The 23,309-nt window shown below is 41.5% G+C and overlaps 1 protein-coding gene across 6 annotated transcripts; it reads right to left on the bottom strand.

Moving 5' to 3' along the window:
- Positions 1-414: 414 nt before the first annotated feature.
- Positions 415-22,620, bottom strand: LOC119169205 (uncharacterized). 6 transcript variants are annotated; one of them, XM_075886203.1, is made up of 6 exons: positions 21,655-22,620; positions 11,284-11,411; positions 7,568-7,722; positions 6,592-6,693; positions 3,196-3,334; positions 415-2,372 (listed from the first exon to the last, which is right to left on the bottom strand). In XM_075886203.1, the coding sequence occupies exons 2-6, from the start codon at positions 11,303-11,305 to the stop codon at positions 2,080-2,082; spliced, it is 711 nt and encodes a 236-aa protein (XP_075742318.1). In that variant the 5' UTR covers positions 11,306-11,411; positions 21,655-22,620; the 3' UTR covers positions 415-2,079. The 6 variants fall into 6 exon arrangements, with proteins under 6 accessions (XP_075742318.1, XP_075742315.1, XP_075742308.1 ...); XM_075886200.1 differs by having other exon boundaries at positions 11,284-11,317; XM_075886193.1 differs by having other exon boundaries at positions 11,284-11,317; positions 22,402-22,620.
- Positions 22,621-23,309: the final 689 nt, after the last annotated feature.

Here is a 23,309-nt window from a genome sequence, read left to right as displayed (position 1 = left end):
TTCTTGGACGTATGACTTACCTATCTGTGTAAGTTTGTAAGTGCATGTATGTGCTTATTTTTACTCTTCTTTCATTGAAAATATATTTTCTCGTTAAAGATGATAGTCTTGCTTGGGATACTCCAACGCAAAAATTTCGGTCTGTCTGTCAGCAAAAAGGCTCAAGTACGACCACATCCACAGCATCCACCAGTATTTCTCAAGTTTCTGCATTTGTACTTGTACGATTGTCAATAAAAAGCAAATATTGAGCATATTTGAGGCACAATATCAACATGTCGATATTGTGCACTGTCGAAATTTGGGCTTGTTGGTGCATTGTGACGACAGAAAATAGCGCAAAGAAACGAGGACACAAGACGAGGATACACAGCACAGGCGCCTGTGCCGTGTGTCCTCGTCTTGTGTCCCCGTTTCTTTGCGCTATTTTTTGTCGTCATGGTGCACTGTGTTTATTTATACTAGAAAAGGTATAAAGAAGTAATTCTAAGCACTGCAGCTGACAATGCGACGCTTCGCACGAAAAGGCGAGTCTCCTACGCTTTGCTAGGACGATACTGTGCTGCTACCTGTCTTGAAATCTACAAAATATGGCCGCCAAGATTGCACGCATGCTGCGTGCTCGCTATAACAAAGGCCATTCTTTCGTTTTCTGAAATTACCGCCAGATGGCGCTCATGTCTCACGCAACACCTCCAGGATCCCATTCACTAGTTTCCTCGTGCAAAACATCAAATAAATATTTCTGTCTATTCACTCTTTTCTGGCTAAATACGATAGTCTTTCGACGACATTTTTAGTCTAATATGCAGATAGGGGGCATTTTTTTTCATGGCAATTTTCTGTATATATATTTTGTTGCACTCTAGCTGTGTCTCTCTTATTGAGTTTTCATTCCTGCCACAATTTTTTTTTCCTTTTGCATCTTTGTCTATGGAACTGTATTTTGCTTTGTTTACCACTTTAATTTTATAATGGCAATGTTCTGGTTTGCAAATTTATTGTATAACTAAAAGCACCTGTGTAATGCCTGAATGGGCCTTTAGGGTATATATTAATAAAAAAAAGTGTTGATGCAAAAAGCGGGTGACTGAACAAATAAGTTTATGCCCTGTTACTGACGCTTAATCAGGAACGCTTAGCGGCAAGTGTGAAAAAAGCAAAAAGGCAAAAACTATCAGTTTTTATTTCAGTGAAGATTCATGTTGCCACTAAGAGCTGTTGTTTCAGAAAAATACACTTGGTAAATAAATGTTTCAGAGTATATTCAAAGAAATTTGAAGCGTTTGAAGACTTGTGATCCGCTAAGAATTTTGAACTCAGAATCCATCATCTTATCACTAAGTGAACAACCTTCTTTGTGCCGTAATGCATTCGGTATAGACGTAAAAGATTTATATTATTGTTTGCCCCAATGTGAAGATTTGAAGTGTATAAAGCAGTGCATGAGAGAAGATAATGATGAGTTGTTGTTTCAGTGCCAGTGTGGCATCTCTATTGCGTCATTTTTAGAGCTCATGCAGGCCACCTAATTCTATCGTTGTGTCTTGGAAGGGAACTAATTTTGTCCAAAAATCTGGTATCTGCATTGAATCATGAATATACCTGTAATTAGTTATATTTTTTCTTGGGTATGTAGACGGGCAGCTGCAAAAGCATTTGAATTGGTTATCATCACACGCTGTTTGATATGTCCATGACTTCTTAGTTCTACTGGACATTAACAATTGCTCTGTACTGGTTGCTAATATAAAGAAAGATGTCAAGGAAAACGAAATGTCAGCGTTTCACTTTGGAGTTTCAAAAAAATTGATGAGCTACAGTTTCTCGATTTAAGACAGGCTTTCGTCAAAGATCACATATATAGCAATATTAACCTAGATTCATAAAGCCAATTCTGAATTTTAATTCTGGCCACTCAAAACCATACAGGGAGCCATTGCGTCAACTGTGCTGGGTGCCGCTTTTCAGAAGTTACGTGAGCACCTTATGGCATATGCATTTGATACACAAGTTGCTCGCCTTGTAAATTCTGGCTTTCCGGGTGACGTGATTCGCTCCTTGTCGGAAAAACTTATTTCAAAGATGGAGAAGTTTTATCATTGTGATTCTAGTGCACCAGAAATTAGCAAGAAAAAGAGGCAGGCAGTTATCCCATACATAACAGGATAGCACATGGTTTGAAAAATGTTGGTGCTCGTTATTGCATAAACATGTCATTTTCAGCACGTAATAAAGTGCATAATGTGTGTACTTTAGTGGATAGAGCATTGTGTCAGCAGCCAGGGAAAGGGAACAAATGTGTCTCCAGTCATGTCCACATATGCTCCTTGCACTATGGGCGTGGTTTATGGTATTCCACTGTCTTGCAGCTGCGAATATTTAGGTGAAATGGGGTGTTACATAAATGTGCACTTAAGAGAGCATGAGCTAATGCTATCAGATGCTAAAATCACGTCTAATTTGGCAGCTCGTTGTAGGCCATGTGGATGTGTGCTCAGGGCTGGGCAGAGATGCCCGAAAAAGTATTCTGGAATACAGATATAAAAATGCGTGGTTCGGAAGCATAAAATACAGATACTGAGATAAATTTTTAATTCATGTGACAGGATTTTTAAGAGATCCGTTTGCAAAAAGACAAAAAAGTATTCCAGAATACATATACAAAAATACTTTTCTCTATGTCGGGGATAGTTATACTCAGATACGTTTGCAAAAAGACAAAAAAGTATTCCAGAATACATATACTAAAATACTTTTCTCTATGTCGGGGATAGTTATACTCCATACAAACATTTGTTATGTGCAGCATAATATTTAAAATGTGCAGCACATTGAAACTTGCAAATGAAATTGATTTATTATATTTTCGCCATTCTCCGAGTGTCATTAAGGCATTACAAAGGATGCTTACACTGCACATAATTGTTAATAACCACATATTTACAGATATCAGTTGCAATAAAAAACTATGCCATATGAGAGCATCAGTCACACGCATTGTACACTGAAATCCGGAACTCAACAGCAACAGTATTAGTTATGCTAGAAGGAGCATAGTTCAAGCGAAGTGCTGGAACCATAAACAAACGAACTTCCAGTTGAAGGTTTAGTGTTTTCTAGAAACATCTTAGAAAAGGCAGAAAGAATTAAGAACGGACAAAACAAGGAGTGCGAAAGGAAACTCAAAAAGACCTCTTTCGAATCGCTGTTTGGCCATGCTGGCGTTTTTCAGAAATGCTTTGCAGAAAGAAGTATCGTAGATGGCACACGGCACCAAATTCTTTGGGTGGTTTGTGGCTTCCGCAATAAGCTCCAGTTTTTCAAATGGGCGCTGCAAAAGAAAAGTGGAAAAAAAATGAGAAAAACAAACACTACTCGTTTAATTGGCATGAAAAAATACATTTAAAAAATGGCGCCCATTGTGCAGTATACAATACTCCTCACAATGAAAATATCTGTGCTGGAATTCAATATAGCAGTACAACATTGTTGTCACGCTGAAGCAGGCCATCATTCAAACACATTCCAGTTCTGCCTGAAGGAGCACAATGGGATGCGGGTAGCAAAGCAACTAGCTCGCTTTCAAGAAGGTAGGAGTCAGTTTCGCCCTTAGCAGAAAGTAAGATAGGTCTCAGTCAATTACACTTAGAATGCTCCAGACGGGCTCGTTCTCCTCGCGGGGCCTCCTTAGTCGTATCTTCACAACGTTGACTCAAGTTGTCTGGAATGTAATGAACGGCGCCAAGTCGCCGAAATAGTGGCGACTTGGCGCGGCACATTTTCTTGATTTACCGAGCGAGTTTTACCTCAACTCATCGTACTCACATGTTTCGACGGGATTTGAATGGCGCAGGCTGCCTTTCCCAGACGTGTCACCCCTGAAAGAAGCCGAGTGTCGGGCCGAGGGACGCCTGTGCTCATTTGCAATACCGGTGGGTATCCGGCGGCACGTGGATTCGAACCCACGACCTCCCGCAGCCGAAGCGGACACTCTACCACTAGGCTGAGACTGCGGTCATGACAATGCGGAGCATTGCCAAAGCGCACATGCTTTGGCAATGCTCCGCATTACCTAACGGCCCTCTATCCAGCGAAGCCGACTGGGAAGAGGCACTCCGGAGCCCAGCGCTCCAGGCAATCCAGAGGGCCCAAAAAAGGGCGGAACATCACGGCGTCCCAGTCCAGACTTGGACGCGGCTAGCGGCTTCCGCGGGTCCCCGATAGGGGTTCCCGCGAAAGCTCCTCAGGATCACATAAAGTTCATTGTCTGTCTGTCTGGGTCATTCTATGCCCAACGTCCCAGTCATTTTGGCGACCATCTCAAATGTATTCGAAATAAATAATCGTGCTGATTCACTGCATTGAAAATAGCGAAGTGCTAAAATTTTTCTGAGAGAAATAATTTTTGGTCATGTGGCTGCCTTCTGAGTTTCCTGAAAATGTGGTTTGGGTGTTGTTTGTGGAAAAGTTTATTTTAAAAGTACCACTCCTTCTTTCTATACCAACAGTGGTCTACATGTTAAGTAAAAATGCTTGAAGGTCAGTTATATTAGTGTAATTTTACTGAGGTGCATATGCCTACAAGAATTTAGCCGAAATGTCTTATGTTTGCAGTTTTTTTTTATTGCAATACTGCTGTTTGTATGAATACCTGAGTAGTGAATACTTTCTCGACAAAAGGTATATTTTTAGGAAAAAATATTTTCAGACCTCTCAAGCAGCTAAATGTTACGAGAAAGAATCACAAATTTTGCAAGTCGTCCTTTTTGTCCATATTGAAAGTCAATTTGCACCTTCTGGTGCTATAATTAAGTCACCTTTATACCTAAATCAAAAGCAAATATGCAGTTATTTTTATATACAAATTTCATCATTACATTTTTTGTTTCAGGGAAAAAAGTAATTTTTGAACGTTACCATTGGAGCCCATCTTCCGATTTGGTCATATGACAGCTGCCGCTTTGAAATTCTACATTGCCGTCAATAGGAAAGTTTCAAAATTATTTTCTTCCTTAAAACAAAAAATTTAATGATGAGCTTTGCCATTTGAAAAGAAGTGCTGATTTGCTTTTGATTTAAATATTAAGGTGACTTTCAATTTGACCACCGCAGGGTGCAAATTGCATCTGAATATAGACAAAAATGACAATGTTGTGAAATTTATGTTTTTTTTTCTTTTAAATTTTATCTGCATGAGAGATCGAACAATATTTTGTGGAATAAGTATTCACTACACAGGTATTCATACAAACTGCAGTATTGCAATAAAAAAACTGCAAACATAAGACATTTCGGCTCAATTCTTGGAGGCGCATGCGTTAGTAAAATTGCACTAATATTACTGAGCTTCAAACGCCCTGCACAAGCAGCTTTGATTAACATGTAGACCAAATTTGGTATAGAGAGAAAGAGCGGTACTTTTAAGAAAAATTTTCCACAAACAACACCCAAATGACATTTTCGGGTAACTCAGAAGGCAGCCACGTGACCAAAAATTTTTTCTCTCAGAAAAATTCTACCAGTTCACTATTTTAAACACAGTGGTGCTCCAGCAAGATTTTTTTTTTGAATACATTTAAGATGGTTGCCAAAATGGCTGGGACGTTCGATGTATAATGATCCAATTACATAAATGACTTGCAGAATTTTTACTTTATATATCAGACATTGCTGCCCTGTTTTGGAAACAAGTAAGGCATATCGGACATCTCATTTTCAGTATTTCAATTAAGAGAATAAAATGGGCTAACATGGGTTTAATGAAATATGATCTGTGTTCATAACAATAACAGTAACAGTAGTATTGATCTTTCCTTTGATGCACAATAGGGAATTCACATTTACACCAGATGCTTGTCAACTCATGGCAGAGATAATGCACATAAGGGAGGTAACCTCACTGGCCTCCTTAGTGGTTCTTGTCAGATTGCTTATTCTGCACTTCTGAGTAAAGGAGCTGCTGTTGCATAAAGGCTGCACACCAGTGAGCTTACCCGTTGGCGCCTCTCAAATATACTGTGGACACACAGTAAAACCCGCTTACATCATCGGTAGCCGAAGTCGCAAATAGTCCCACTGCAAGCGTCATTTCACTCTAATCAAATCATTTCGGAAGGCTCTACATGTGCAAAACATGACCAACAGGCAGCCGCTCGATTCCGACGATCTAAGCATGCAACTTATGTTCAAAGGTCGTCCGTGGACCTGCAGTGCCAACATAACGAATTAACTCGGGAAAAAATGAAAAAGGCTGTAGCGAAATGCCGCTAACTAAATTCTCCAACGTCCACGTTTACGTGGCCTTCGCAGCGCGGTACCACACTGCGCGGAAATTATACGTAGGACGGCTATCACAGCTACACACACTTATTTCAACTAATTTTATCTTCTGCGGGCACTTGCGATGAAGCACGTGCGCTGTAGCGCTGCAAGCACGCCTGCGTTTTCTTGGAGTATTGAATTCGTCCCTTCTAAATGCAAAAATTGCAATATGTGTCGTTGACTCGTCGCTAACCCGTAACTTTGATCGTCCGCAGCTGCTACCGACTAGGCAGCTAGCCCCTTACAACATCCACATTAATTGCTTACCTGGCTACCACGTTTCGTCGGGTGCACGCCGTCAGCCTTCAGCATCCCCATCAGCTCGCATGTGCCGTCCACGAAACCGCAGCCGTTCTTGTGGCACAGCGCCTGCAAAATGGCATTCGTCTCCCCGGCATCCGTGTTGAACGCCTCCAATTCTCCGACAGACAGCGCCCACTGTCACTTGCGCAAGCTCGCTTGTCTCGGCAGAATTGCAGACACTACAACACGGATTGATGGATTGACATCAAGAATTCTAGAGTTCAGTGATCGGAACTTGGCTATCAGCACGAGGGGTTCTTCACCGACATTGTTAGTGCCAACATGAAGAACGACCACGTGCACATCTGCCAGAGAATGAGCAATTAAGGAGAACAATTTCTCGATCCGCACACTGCTGAATGAGCGAACTTCGGCATGTGTCCTGGAGCTCAATGTGAAAGACCCTGCGAGGTCCTTCAACATTGAGTCTCCGGCAACGTGTGCACGGGTCATGTTAGGGTTGACTTTTCAGCAGCCGCACACGAACACTTCAAGCACACTTAAACAGAGAAATAAATGCGAACAAACTACAACGCGAACAGTGCAACAAAATTGACAGGCACAACTGGAAGATCACATGCAATCTCCAACACGATACGGTAGCAGAATCCGCCGGCTGTGAATGGTCAGAATGGTCCGCACAGTCAACCACACAACTGACCACCACTGAACAACGAGGACACAATGCTAGGGAACAAAGTTCCGAAATGAAAGCTTTTGCCGTTATGCTTTCTGCGCACGCGCCAAAGGGGGGGGGGGCAAGGCAGTATGGAAAGGCGAAGCGCAAGCCGCTGCAGGGCTTGGGCCGCTGAAGTTTCGTCTGCTCGACTTGCACCCTTGCTTGCAGCGCGTGGGAGCATGTTGCGCTGTTGCAGTGCGTGCATGCGAACACGTTGTTGCAAGACTAACGCGGGTTTGTGAGTACGCAACGTACACATACCGATAGCTCCACCGACAATAGACAGGATGCAGTATAGTTGGTTCCTAAATGGGTGATCAAAAACTCCTGAATCAGGAATGGCTGTGCAGCTGGGCTGGGTCGTCCGGTGCTTCCTTGGCAATTTTTCATGGCAAATTCTGGTATCGATGCGGCGTCTGCATTAAAGAAAAAGCAGCGTTAGGTGTCAGTTAAAATTCGAGGTAAGAGCTAGCCAGAGGACGTTTGCACCTTTATGTTTTCCTTGCGGCACACAGCCCTTGCAGGAGCGAAACAGGCTATCAATACAGAGTTTCAGCGCGGCGGCTCCAAGCGGCTTGCGTACATGAGCCCTTGCGTTCATTTGTATTCTCCACAGGTGCGGCGGTGAGTTCAAAGAAACGCGATAGCATGCGCGTGCTACAGGCAGCTAGGGGTACCAGACATTAAAACGCGCGTCTGCACGCACGCGCGCGCCCGTGTGGATGCGGATGCTGCTATCGGGTATATATATATATATATTTTTTTCATGACCTTTCACTGTGTTTAAACTTTGCGCACCGGCAAATGGATGTGAAGAATCATTGTGGCTGACAGCGCCAAGACCCATTCATAGAGTATAAATGGACATGGCGCACTGCGCAGTGCTTTATAAGCGCTGTGCCATGTACTATCGTGTAGCTCGACAAAAGAAATACTGAATGCTGCATGTAACAGCAACACGCGTCCTCGCGTCATGAAAGCATGCATGCAGTTCCAAGTGCATAAATGGAACGAATTAACGCACATGTGGAGAGCAATACGAAAATCCCTTTCACAGCATGCAGATTATCAACAAAAACGCGTCATACACAAACAGCCTTCTTGTGATTGGTTAAACCTAAGAAAGGTAATTCATATTTATTTTACCGTTGCTGTTTTACAAATGTGAGTAAAGATATTACAGGCGAAGCATTTCTTCTGTCTGTCTGTCTGTCTATGTATGTATGTATGTATGTATGTATGTATGTATGTATGTATGTATGTAGCCGCTCACGTCTGGGTGCTCTTGTGATCACCTCCTTAACTTGGCATGAACCAAAATTAGTATGGGAAGGCTCCATAGTTTGACGAATACGATGCGCCGGTGAAGACATGAATAAGGTCACAATCCTGTTACGCGCGTCGTCAAACGCTTCCTTCTGAACAGTGACACACACCCGCGGGCAGGTATGTGGCCCAAGTAATTGACACTTAATTTTTGCATCTACCCAGGAATGACGAGAACACACGCGGAAAATTTTGACGCGTGAGCATTGAGAAATCATGAACCATTTCCCCGAAGTGAACCCTGCTGGGGTGCGAAGCAGCAGTGGTGCGCACGTCGTTGACCCAGTTGAAGCGGGCGTCGACGCGGGTGCTGGAAGAACGGCTGGAAGCGAACTCGGTGTAACGTTTACTTGAGTAAACGTTTGTTTGAAAAGCAAAGAAATTGGAGGCGGGTTGGGTTTCGTATAAGTTTCATCGCAGATAACGAGCTGAGAGAGTGTTTCCACGCGACGTGCGGTCGAGCGTTGCGGGTGGTGGAGAGGGTGAAGTGGGAGAGATGTGTGTTATGAGCGGGTGGAGCTGCAACTTGACCTACTTGGCAGTGCTCTAATACTTGCGGCGAGAGAAACGCGCCGCGGTGCGTTCGCTCGGACGTACGTACGGCGTTAAACACGTGTGTCAGAGATGCTTCGCATCTAAAAAGCCTTACATCAGCAGCGCTGACCTGACGAATGCAAAGAATAAATGTCGCATTCCCATCAGGAATCGAACCCAAGCATTCTGCGCGGCAATCAATCATATTCTACAACAAAGCCATGCCAGATCTCGGACTGTCTTTTCAAATAGCTTAATACCTTAATATGGTCATGAAACGTTAATAGTGGTTGCAGTGGTGGCAATCCAGCTTTATAAACATTACATATGTACTCCTATGATGCAGCTGTGATGTCGGGTTAACGTCAATTGTTGCTAGGTGCCATGCACTGAAGTTGATTTATGCAGCAGCGTCCAGGGCTACCATCCTCACTAGCACCAGCACTTCATACCAGCTTATTGATTCTGGTGTTCCTAATGCTCAAGTTTATGTTTGCATCATTGCACAAGTGCAAACAACTGGTTATATAAACACTTGGAATTCTTCAATGTATGTCTGTGTGTGGAACATTTGGACGTATATTTGGCGTAATTTCATGACGTGCCGCTATAAAAAAATCACAACATGGTCACGCTAAGCATGCCTCCGCATGCTTCGCATAATGTCGATTCCGGAGGTACGTGGAATATGCTGAATTTTTCAAAAATATCCTTGGGCAAGACGTACTTTCGGCACAAATCTTGACATAGGTATGTGTCAGTTTTTTACAAGAAAATGTAACTCTTAGAAATGCCAATTACCATATTTTTAATTGTATAGTCACTGTACTTAACATTTCAAGCAGTACTCTCTTTTATATTCATACAAAACACAGCTGTAGTGTATGGCTCATAGTTGAGGAAAATGCTGGCAAAGCACAACTTGCACTTCTGCAGTTAAGACGACATAACTTAAGGGCCCACTGAACGCTTGTGTTATGCATGGTGTACTACTAAGTTATTACCGTTACTTCGTGCGATCAGGCTGACATTATGATCTGTGCATGATACAGCTCCTCAGCTGCACGATAGTGATTTGCATCGCAAAGCTGTTTTCTGGCACGACAGGCATGAGAATTTTGGGACAGGATGTGACAACGAGCATGTACGCTAAATCTGAGTGCGCCATCAATTCAGTCGATCTGTGTATAGGAGTGAAAATTTAGCCAGGTAATGGTAAAAAAGTGACGCATAGGGAAAAAACGAGGAGCCCTCAAAAATGAGGGCGAGAGAAGTTCAGTGTGCATGTGCCTCCTTCTTTCTCTCTTTTCTTCTCTCTTTCTCTTTGAGAGCTCGCCTCTTTTTTCTTGCTCTGTTCCCTGTTTTATCTTCCCTCTTTGTTTTCTTTTCTGCCTTTGGATGCATCACTTTCTACATTCTTTCCTTTCAAGGTGAAAATACTCCACTGTTTCAGTTCACTTTAACTGAAACCATGGCTGTATACAGCTGGGACTAAGTACAAGCCAACAGATTAGCAACATGTTCCAGTTGGTCCCAGCATGAACCACTCGAGACTGAAAATTAAACCAGCTGGCCTGGAAATGGAATCAGCTGGAATCATTTGTTATAATGAAACCAGTTGGTGTGAATTATCATCATCATCATTATTATTATCTTCCTTATGGCCATTCTCTTCATCCCAGAATAGCTGTAGTGCGAGGCAAATAAGTGATAAGGGCTCACTGCCTTCATGATAGTTTTTTTTTTTGTACATCTAATGCTGACAACATTTACAGTTCATTGTATGCCAGTACAAGTTTCATTTCAAAAAGGCACAGGGTATTTCAAGCAGTGCAAACAACTAAAAAACAGTTTGTGTAAAGCACAGGACATATGCACAACCAAATATTGCTGTGTGCTGTATCGAAGTTTAAAGGGGCTGGCACTCCCTTACCTCCTATTGCCTAGCACCTCTCTGCCAGAGGAGGACATGGCACTGCAATTTATAGAAAGGCATTAAGCTACTCTGAAAAGGTCTAACTGCTTTGCCTCATACTGCCATCACCTGATCTTTTGGAGGTAAGGTAAGATTGCATGAAAAACAGGTAGCCGTGCATCAGTCATTCCCTAATACGTACCTCCTTCAAAAATCCAAAACATCTCCGGGATGTCCTGAAATGACGAAAATATTCTTGTCCTGTAGGGTGTGCCACAAGACTGGCTGATATATCTGAGTCCATTAAATGCAGTTAAAATATGTAGGTCTCTGTAAGGACATTATAAATACTGCCTTGAACAGTGTAACAGTGAAATACAGATTTAATGAGTAAACTGCAAATCAAGTGCAATATTATCAATGCAATGGTAATAATAATAATAAATGAATATATTACTAACATGATTATAATAGTATTGTTTGGTTTCCGCATACAAAGTAACTAATTGCGAGGATTAAAAGGGGATGCACAGGAAGGCAATGAGGTATATTTATAACAAATGCAATCTAACGAATTTTCCTACTGAGTTGCAAACAAAAGCTGGTCTATTAACACTATAAGGTAGGGCAAAAATGGCAAGACTAAAGATTTTGTTTCAATTAATTCATAGTGACATAAACATCGACACGTCAAAATTAACTTTTTCTGTTGTTTTAAGTTAACACATTACAGGCACTCACAAACACTTAATAAATACACTTTCAAATTAAGTTGCTATAAATATTCATACTTCCCCCAAACCATAAAAGAATGCAAACCAAATAAGTCCTTTTGGTACTGATGCCTCATATTTCACTGTGTCTTTAGATATGGTACAAGCGTCACGCATAACCGAGAGAATAGAAAACAAAGAAAAGAAGGCAGTGTTTGCCGAACAGTATAATAGACAGCACTTTGTTAAGAATTACATAGAAACTGCAGTTGGGTAAAGAAAACTAGATGGCGCTGTACCCCTACTTTCAGATTGGCTGCATGGGGGGGCTGTGCCTGGGTATGCATAGAACGAGCGGATCTCTCAGTCTCCTTTATAGTCACCATACGTAGTGGATCGTTGGTGGGGCATGAACGAAGCAGAGTGGCGGGCACGTTAAAGACGCTTGCGCTTGGCTCTTTTGGCACGCGTCTCATCGGTGTTACCCATGCGTCATCTGCATTCTCGAACGCGATCGGACGCCTAGACGCATGCATGGACGGACGCTTCACCCCACTCATCATCAATCACTTCATGAATATGCTGTAATTTTTTTTTAATTTTCTTTTTTTCTTCTGGGATTTAAAAAAATTATTATTATTTTTCCTCATTTTAACTTGCACATATGTTGTAATACCACTACTATTATTATATTCTAACAAAGCTTATTCAGCAGCTAAGTACGTCTATATCGCCCTACATTTCATACAACACTACGCAGTATAGATTTAAAACTACGCTTCAATGTTAGACTCCACTTATTTACTCATAAATTGTGCCATTCTCTTGATGCAGTGATTCATAGACTGAATTATTTTAGAATTTTCTAACACAATTGACAAGGTCAGTCATAAACATTTACTTTAAAATTAAGTCATCTGGACCTTGGCACTACCGAACAAAGTTTAGTACTTTGAACGCTTCGCATGAAATTTAACTCACTTTGTGCTCAGCTAAGCCCAGCTTATTTCTCATTTTAACTGCCAATGCCCCTTCCTTCCTATCATCTAAATTTCATCATGATTTGCTGATAATAGTGTTGTCATTTGTGAAATTACTAACAAAAACTATTTGTACCACATGTTATAGATATATTGCTAAAAAAATAGGGTGAAATTAATATTAAACTCCCGCACTAACTATAAAGTTAGTGCAGGATAAATACCATATTCTTTCATTATGATCGTAAAAATGCACGTGGCGGAGGCATGCTCATCGCCACCAAAAAAGAACTATCATGCTCTCTAATCAACACATCTTCACAACTAGAATCATTATGGGTAATATGCCGTGCCCCTCCCGAAGCAATAATACTTGGCGTATGCTATAAGCCCCTTCTAACTGATCCAGACTTCCCCCGCAAACTTAACGAAATCTTATCCCAGCTAAGTAATAAACACCCTAACGCACGTATTCTGCTTTATGGGGATTTTAGTTTTCCCTCCATTAATTGGCTCAATCAGGTTTCACCAACCTCGGGAAATACTGAAGCAAGAGAATTCGTCGATGTTTGTCTTTAACCTCATCCAACAGGTAACCGAACCAAAGCGAGTCACTAGTGAATCCTCAAACATTTTAGACCTGGTACTAACAAATAGACCCAAAAGCTTAAAATCTATGGCATACTTACGTGAAATCAGCAATTACAAAGTCATTCATACCATATTTAACTTCACCCCAAAAATACGCCCCGCCGCGCTGGTCTAGTGGCTAAGGTACTCGGCTGCTGACCCGTAGGTCGCGGGTTCGATTCCCGGCTGCGGCGGCTGTATTTCCGATGGAGGCGGAAATGTTGTAGGCCCGTGTGCTCAGATTTGGGTGTACGTTAAAGAACCCCAGGTGGTCGAAATTTCTGGAGCCCTCCACTACGGCGTCTCTCATAATCATATGGTGGTTTTGGGACGTTAAACCCCACAAATCAATCATCAATCAACCCCAAAAATACGCCCCATTTTCTGCAAAACGATTCACTTGTATGATAAGGTTAATTATTAATTAATCGTGAATTATAAGATTTCCTACCATACTTCGAACTCAATCTCAGTTCCTGCTCTTTCAATGACAGCTGGCTAATGCTTAAGGACAAGATAACTGACTTGACCAATAAATTCATCCCCACAGTGAGCTTTACTGCCAATAAAAATAAACCATGGTTTTCTAAAAGTTTGAAAACACTTGAAAATAAAAAAAAGCGCCTCTTCCGAGCTGCGAAGTTTAATGGTAATGCGTTCGCATGGGGCAAGTACTATGCTGCGGAAGATGCTTATTATGCTAAAATTAGAAAAGTGAAACAGACATTCTATCACAATGATTTATCTAAAATTCTGAAATCTAACCCTAGAAAGTTCTGGGAAATCATAAACCCGCAACTAACACGAGACATCACGCTTACAAACGATAAAAATGAAGACGTAAGCGACACTGTTTGTGCCAATATCTTTAACACCGCGTTCTCATCAGTGTTCACTAAAGAAGCCAACGTACCGTTTCCTACGCCACCTACTACGACATTACCAGTGATGGCCCCTGTTGTGTTATCCATTAGTGGCATTTCATCACTCATTGACAAATTAAAACTTTCATCATCAGCTGGCATAGACAATATTAACTCCAAATTGTTAAATAATACTAAGGAAATTATTGCAGTGTACTTTTCGATGATGTTCTCATTGTCACTCGAAACAGGAATTTTACCAGACGACTCGAAGGAGGGAAAGGTCATTCCAGTCCACAAATCAGGTAACAGACAGTCCCCCCTAAATTATTGACCCATCTCTCTAACAAGCATCCCCTGCAAAATCATGGAACACGTCACATATTCACACATGATGAACTTTCTTGACACCAACAATTTTTTCATTCTTCCCAGCACGGATTTCGTAAATCATTATCCTGTGAAACCCAACTTGCTATATTTATTCATGATATACACTCTTCTCTCGACCGTCACTTTCAGACCGATGCAATCTTTCTCGACTTCACAAAAGCCTTTGATAAGGTACCGCACAAACACCTACTGTTAAAACTTTCCCAGCTAAACCTGCACCCCAACATTCTTGCATGGATCACACAATTTCTTACTAACCGCTCTCAGTTCGTCTCCATTAAAAGTACCCCTTCTAGCTCCCTCCCAGTAACATCCGGTGTCCCCCAAGAATCTGTACTCGCACCCCTCTTGTATCTAATATATATTAATGATCTTCCTGTTCATGTATCTTCCCATATCCATTTATTTGCCGACGACTGTGTCATCTATCGCACAGTTATCAACATTTCTGATCAAACTACACTCCAACAGGATCTGGATCTCGTGCAACAGTGGTGTGATCTTTGGTTAATGAAGCTTAACCCCACTAAATGCAGACTCGTCTCATTTCAACGCCAGCGTAATCCTTTATCATTCTCATACCTAATCTCTAATTCCGCTATCGAACAAGTTCAGTCATATAAATACCTAGGCGTCACCTTAACATCTGACCTTTCCTGGAACACACGCATCAACAACATCATATCATCCGCGAACAGATCCCTCGGTTTCTTAAAGCGTCATTTGCGTCACGCACCACTAGGCATAAAACTTCTGGCTTACAAATCACTCATCAGACCTAAACTAGAATATGCAGCGCCCATCTGGAGCCCGCACCAGATATACCTAATAAACGAAATAGAATCTGTGCAAAATCGTGCCACTAGGTTCATTCACTCTTCATATCCATATGACATAAGCATATCATCCCTAAAACGTGACATTGATATTGCTAATCTTTCTGTGCGTCGTCGCATTGCCAGCTTCTGTTTGTTTCACAAGTTCTGTCACAGTTCCCTCAATCAAGCACCTTACATCATCCCACCAATGCGCATATCTCACCACACAACCCATCCTTATTCAATCGCACGCGCACGCGCTCGCACTACTACTTTTGCTGCCTCATTTTTTCTTCGCACAGCAGTGGACTGGAATGGCCTTCCCCGTGACATTGCAGCCATCATGTGTTCATCAACGTTTGCGCAAAACATAAACACATATTGTTTGTCAGAAGATCACTCTTTGTAACCTCCATTTGTTAACCCACCCCTTATGTAATACCCCCTCACCGGGGTCTTTAAGGTAATAAAGTGAAGTGAAGTGAAAGTTAGCAATGCTAACCACATGCTTGGCTTGTGCCAGAAATGTCGCACCACTTCTTCCTTTCTTAATGTTAACGTACAATCAAACCAAAACATGTGTACGTATGTGCCTTTAACACATTTTGTAAACAGATTTGTCCAATGCCTATGAACAAGCCTTACCAATGCCTTTTGGCCTGTTTGACACTTCAGGGCCTTCGATGCACTGTGAGGGCACAAGAAAACTTGTGGGTCTTAAAAGTGACTTGTTTCAAGACTTTGCAATATGATGGTTGATTGAAAGTGATAAAATACTGAAGTTGATAAATGAGTTAGTTGTGGTGTCTTGTATAATAATATGCATACTCTGTGAAAAAGAAGCAAGCATGCAAATTAGTAAATTCGTAATGAAAACATAATGACATCAGTGCAAGATTGGTTGTTGTGGTAACTCACCTGCAGTTTGATCGTAATTATGGAATATGAATGTTCAACTATCTTGAGTTTTAATGAACTGGCATTTAGTTTGTGAATAACAGTATGCTAAAGAACATGTACATATTTTTGTTTGGTTGTACAACAACAGCGTTAGGAAATATTTTTAAAGAATGAGTGGTAAAAAATTTGTGGCACAAGCCAAGAACATTATTGGCATTGCCCATCTTGTAGTCAGCCTGGAGATTCGAGAATAATTTAACAGACATCTGCCCAGCCAAGTATTTAAAATACCAAGGATGTTTCAAGGGACGACTACATAATAATTGCACCTGCATGCATGAGCTCGTGTCTCTCAAGTTTCATGCATGTGCTTCGTTATGGCAGAGCGTGGTGCAAATACACCCAATAGTTATTGGCCACTGTTTGGTACACAAGTTGTGCAGCAAAACGAATTTAAAATAAATTTTAATATAAAATGTCTCATTGCTATTTCCCAGTTGATGTATTATTTCCATTGCAATATAAAAACAAGTACATCAAATACTGGCTGTATCTCCCTTTGCAGCTATAATAAGGACTCCTAGCAATTTTAAAAGTAGGAATCGATTATCTGGCAAAAACATCAAGCCCTTAAAATCTACAGAAGTGTTAAGAAAGGGTAAGTGACAATTGTATAGGTAGCAAAATAACTTTCCTAGAGCAAAGCAGCCAGCTGCACTAGATAAGCTGTCATGTTTAATGTGTATAACGTGCCAGCGATGAAATTTATGATACCTTTACACATTTTCTATTTATTTCAGTGCACTTAACATTTCAAATTTTATTATCTAGTAAAAAATATTTAGTTCTACAAATAATGGCGACTGAATCAAATAGAGCAGTATTCAACTTGGTATGTGAAATCGTAGAATATTTTGCACACCCTTCCAATTTGGCAGTTTCAGAATTTCCCTGGGACACATACTTCTCCATATGGTCTTTACATGTTTTCTAGAGAAAGCTTCTGGGCCATCAACGTGAAATAATTTTTTTAATTAAGCCATCATAGCAAGTGTTATACTTGTACTTCATTCGTTTTTTGCAAAGCAGTTGTAAGGTTCACATATCTCTATTTTCAAGAAATATGAAGTGAATGAATGAAAGTATAGTTAGGCAGCTAAATGAATGATATAATGACTCATATAGACTATGACCACTGGAAGGGTGAAGTGGTTGTTGTTACACGTGGACTTACAGGCTGTTAAGGGTAGATAGACAAATCTGGCTGATTGTGCGTAAGTGTTAGGTCATGTCAGTTCAGATTAAATACCAGACAAAGATTGCAGGCAGCAGTCCTGATAGATGTGAATTGTTGGAAGCAGTTCAAGCTGGAAAAGAAGTGGTGTATTTAATTGTGACACATTTGTTGAAACTTTGAAAACAAGGAAAGTTTCTCGAGCAGGCAATGTTAAGTGATGTTTTTGATGACTGTGACAATGCACACTGTCACTCTGCACATGTGTCTGTCTCCTAATATATTTTCTAGCAAAGCCACAAACAAAGATAGATGGCAGTTAACTCGCGTCCTGTGTTTCCTGTCTTATGCAAGTGTCATTCTGCACTTTATTACCTTAAAAGTACTTGTTGCTGGGCAGGTTTGTATAACATTATTAGGCAAAATTCTAGACAATGCGAATGTGTGGTGCAGTGTAAATATTTTCTGTAGTTCAGCTGCGACTGACGCTCTTTCCCTGTGCTTTTTCATTTTTCCAGTGGTGCTTAGGCATCTAGAATTTTACCCCTTAGCTTAATTACCTCCCTGAAGCTATGCATTATCTTGCCCATTAACAACCATTGTTAAACTATTGTATGTGGCATTGTTGATGCAAAATGAGCTTAGAGTATATGCTAAAGCTCCTGCAGGATCACCGGCTGAATGTGACAACCAGTTCACCATTTATAAGAGCCGAAGTATTGACATTTTCAATATATCTGTTCGCACAGTGCTTCATTGAAGTCATGCAAGCTTAAAATATGGTGCTCCCACAACGAAATTTTTCTTCCTGTGCTGTGACCAGCGGGAAAACTATGTAGACAATAAGGAAAAGAGATCACAACTAGGCTTGGCTCTGCAATGTCTGCCTCAATAAATTAATGTAATAAATTAGTGCAAGTGTGCTTATATCACCATGGTGTTGCCAGTTTATTACTACATTTGATATGAACCTCTGTTCGCTCCACCATGGTGTTCCTAAGGGTGTACACAGTCTTACCTCTGAGACAGCATTGCCAGAACTAATTTCACTGTCACAATCTTGAACAGGTGTGCGACAAGCATGCGCCAGTGCAGAGAACACAAGAGAAGTGGTCACTGCTTACATGTTCAAGGTCGTATACACACACACCGGACTATGATTTTGCAGTGTCTTACATTTTGAGTGGAGTATACATCGTGATGGCGGGAGCCATCTCTGTGGTCACCAGCTAGACTGTCACAATGTGCATATTGTTGTTTGAGACAACTGTTTAGGACAAAAAAAGGGCACCGTAGAAAAAAATATTTTTAGGCTAATGTAAGGGCTTGTGGTGAGGAGACTCTCAAGAGGTATATGGTGTGTCATCTTGCAATAGAGAAGCAACATTTATACCTAGTTTATGTTAGTAGGAGTCTGCTAAACATTGGCCATACAAGCTTGTGCCTAGAGAAGGATGATGTCCAGAAGATACCCTCCGGAAATGTTAACCTGCACCGTCCTCTCTTGCCCTTCTTGGTGCACTGGAATTTTTGCCCTATGGGTACTAATTCCTTCAGTGGGTACTCTTGAAGGGCTTGTGAATAAGCTCACTCTTACCACCTGCTTTACCCAAGGGCAAATCCTGCTGTTGGAACTTGTTTGCTTGGCAGAAATTTTTAACAGGAAAAAAGACTTCACTCGTTACACAAATAAAGCTACAGCATTGCAAGATTACTATGATGTTATGTACACAGACCTCCCACATATAGCTCACTAAAATTTCACCACTTACCTCTATGGTGACCCTGATTAAGTATTAAGAAAGCATGTAAGTTTCTTGATCCTATACTTTTTAATCAGTACATGAACCTTGAAAAAACAAGATCATCACTTGCAGTCCGTAAAACCAGTGCTTATGAACTGCAATGAAGCCATCGAAAGCATCAGCAAAAGTAAATTCACCCTGCTGGAAAGCGAATTCTGCATGAGGCCTGTAAATGTACTGTTAACAAAGTCTTTTCGACAACTTCATTATGTTTATTTCTGCAATTTGCATAATCCTGTTTCATGCATACCTTGCTGTCCACCCTATAATTATTGACCTCTGAGTGTTACTCAAGTAACCATGCTCATTTAACATACCTGCAAGCCTCAGTGCTAATCTAATGAAATTGGAGACTTTAATAAAGTAATGCTCTCTAATGCTCACCCCTTCAAAAAAAGTTTTTAACATCCCCTGAAAACCCATTCTTTAAAAATTCGATGATCAGAGATGCGATGTATCTCCACACCTGAGGACAGACATTTCTCTCCAATTACAGCCACATTATAACAACAAGCAGCCTTTGTAAGATGCTTGAACACGTGCCATCATCTCAGGTCAACATGTTTCCTGAAACCACCTTGCTCTTAGTTATGCGACAGAATGGTTTTCATAAATCATTTTTCGTGCTAAGCTCAACTTGCCCCGTGACAAACTGTGTGTTTAATTTTAGACCATTCTTCGGGAGCTATTTTTCTTGATAACTAAAGAAAACCCAATAAAGTGAAGCATGAGCTTTTAAAAGGAAATTTGCAAAACATGCACAATCATCTCCAATAACTTGTCTGAGTATATCTTTCAATAATAATGATCATTTTCATTTCAGAGCACATATCTGATGGCACAAAATCTTGAGTACCAAGGGGTCTGTCACAGGTATTTTTCACTTCTTTATTGGGGGCCATGTAACAATTTTAAATTATTCATGCGATATACTAGAAGTTTACTGCAGTGTGAATCACTTGCCAGAATTAAAAAAAATAATTATGGGGGGAACATATGGACTTTTTACAAAGGTTGAAGTTGATGCTGATGCCGTCTGTTGCATGACCAGTAATGAGACAAAGCACGGCGCATTGCATTAGGCCTAATAGCAGTGCTACGCTTCTATTTCACACACGCGCGTTATGTATGCTTTACTGCAATACACTGCAAGCACTTCACCCCATGACACTGCTGTATTGCGGCAATGTTAACTTTTAAAAAGACCTTTACGGGTTAGCAATTGAAGCTTGACAATGCTCCCAGCAATAAAATTTCTATTTTATTACATATTTTTTTTTTCATTTTTATACACTTGCCTAAACTAGTGTTACTAGCCGTCCCGAATTTTGCTGGACTGTCCAAGACTTTGCCCGCGCTGTCCCAGTCGGGACAGATGTCCCCGAATTTTTCCGGACTGTTCAGTAAACGAAAAAAAAAAAAAGAAACGTTTTGTGTTATAAAAGGCATGCCAAATAACCTGCGTCCAACTGATCACACAAAGAAATGTTGCTGTGGATAGCTGCACGGAACTTTAAACACTTCAGCTGAACTTTAGCGTCAACTTTTACTAGAGCATTCTAGAGCGAGAGGAAGTGTCACGAAGAGCACATAGCAAAATTTAGTGCCACATCAAGAGACCGACGCAATGAAGAGAAGAAACAACGAATTTGTTTGGAAGGCACCGCAACAAAGAAAACTAATTTCCCCACCCACACACAACTACCTTCACTGTTAGTTACCACAATCTAAACACACACTGCTAAGCAAACAAATTGCAATCATCTGCAACCGCTGAATAAAGCCACTCGGACAAGAACGTTCTCTAATTCCAACTTGTGCACTTCGTATCTATCCCGCGCACTTACGCAAGAACAAGCTTCAACGAAAGCGTTGGCACAAGTATATACTTCCTCCCAAGTGACACCAGCTGTTTGATCGGTCCTCAAGCAACACGCATGCACATACCATACATCCGCGTAGTACATGCGTCAGACCAACATTCACAATTCGCATTTCACACGGCCTTTATTTTATGCTCGTTATCATTGCTTGTAGATTTGGTGGCAAACACTTCGGGCTGGTAGGTGTTCTGTGCTTCGGGCGAATGACGTTAACTACTCGATAAGTACGGATGAGAAGCTCCTGAACACGGTGACATCACAGGAATTAACAAAAGCGGCAGCAGCGACTTGCGTATGAATCACTTTCTAACAACAGAAAGCGACCACGACCCCACGGGCAGAGGCGGTTCTCACCATTTCAAACAGATTCTCGGCCAGGTTCCATTTGGCGTTGCATAAGTCTGTTGCCAGACTTTGAAATGGTTGTTGCCAAACTGCCGTTAAATTTGGCAGAAAATGTTTCTCCTGTAGTTGTGGCTTCTTTGTAAGAGTTGGGTGCTATCCGCGGTGCACTTCGTGGCTGAAAACTTTTCTCCTGTAGTTGTGGCTTCTCCGTAAGAGTTTAGTGCTATCCGCGGTGAATTTCGCGAGTGCATGAGCGACGCTGGCCGTTTTAATTAACGGAATGGACCGAGCCTAGCAGAAGTCGAGCGCGGCGCTGCTGCGCAATTAAGAGGCCGTTTTGATTCCGTTTTAATTAACGGAATGAACCGCGCATTACAGAATTCGTTTTCTTTACGGAATATAGTGCGCCTAGCAGAAGTCGAGCGCGGTGCTGCCGTGCAATTAAGAGGCCGTTTCAATTCCGTTTTAATTAACGGAAGGAACCGAGCCTAGCAAAAGTCGAGCACAGGATATCGGCGAGCGATCACCTCCATTAATCGAAGGAAAAGGTCTTTCACGTTGAGGCGTGCGACGACCAAGTACGTCTCGAGAGGAAAAAAAAAAAAAAAAGGAGCCTTGCCCCTGTCTACCCAGCATTGTGAGTGTCCCGCGGAGCTGGGACAGCTAGCTGTTTCCTGCAACCATTGTACCTGAAATGTGGGTCTGCTCACTTTTTTTTTTTTTTTTTTGCCGGGGCGATTGTACGTGACGACTTACTGCATCCTGGGTCACCATAATTAAGCCGAGGTCCTTGCGAATTCCCCATCACTCGGATGTCGGCGGCCGCTTCTGTGCTGTTCCCGACTGTCTGTCTGACGGAGAAGCCACAACTACTGGAGAAAAATTTTCAGCCAAGAAGTGCACCGCGGATAGCACCAAACTCTTGCAAAAAAACCACAACTACAAAAAAAAAATTTTCTGCCAAATTTAGCGGCAGTCTGGCAACAACCATTCTTCCAGTCTGGCAACCACTTATGCAAAGCATAATGGAACCTTGCCCAGATTACAGTCCAATCCAACACCAACATCGGAGAAAAAAACATCACAACTAGAATACGATGAACCCGCCCCAGACTGTATGTCACCAACGCCTCCTCTAAACAATGCCTGGGGAATGGCTCGCGCTCCCAGCCGAGTTGGCCTGCCTTCAGTTTTGAGCAAGCGCCGCGCGGTGGCGCTCGCGACCGAGACTATTTTACTACATATTTTTTCATTTTTATACACTGGTGGTTCAGTTCGGGCTGTCAAGGTGGATGGACGTGTTTTTTGAGCGCTCCGGATCGACTGCGCAGATAAAGGTTTTTGCATGTTTTGAGCTTGTCTTTATAATTATAAGGCAGCGGTTGAAATCTTCGAAGCACTTATTTTATGGTACGGCTTTTTCGGGGGCCAGTCACCAGGTATTTATTAGTTAGTGCGGGTGTGTGTGTTTGAATTTTTTTGTTGTTTTTTTTGCCACCCCATGGGGGAGGTGCGCGTACATTGAACACGCAAATTTTTGTAGTAGAGCTTAGACTTTCTTTTTTTTTCTCGTAGTGCAAAGCTCGAGTTTAGTAATTATCGAGTATAGGGACAATTGGTGTCAGAAAGGCATGGTTAAAAAGACTGTAAAGTGTTCAGGATGT

Source organism: Rhipicephalus microplus, chromosome 2, assembly GCF_043290135.1.
Source record: "Rhipicephalus microplus isolate Deutch F79 chromosome 2, USDA_Rmic, whole genome shotgun sequence".
Taxonomy (NCBI): domain Eukaryota; kingdom Metazoa; phylum Arthropoda; class Arachnida; order Ixodida; family Ixodidae; genus Rhipicephalus; species Rhipicephalus microplus.
The sequence above is the reverse complement of the archived record's forward strand: the minus strand, read 5'-3'. Positions and strand labels throughout refer to the sequence as shown.

Excerpts from the sequence above, each read along its gene's own strand:
- LOC119169205 (XM_075886193.1), bottom strand. Across the intron at positions 7,723-11,283 it reads GTTTTGGATTTTTGAAGGAG|ACGCCGCATCGATACCAGAA; the intron begins GTACGTATTAGG and ends TCTTTAATGCAG. Across the intron at positions 6,694-7,567 it reads TATTGTCGGTGGAGCTATCG|GCGCTGTGCCACAAGAACGG; the intron begins GTATGTGTACGT and ends GCCATTTTGCAG.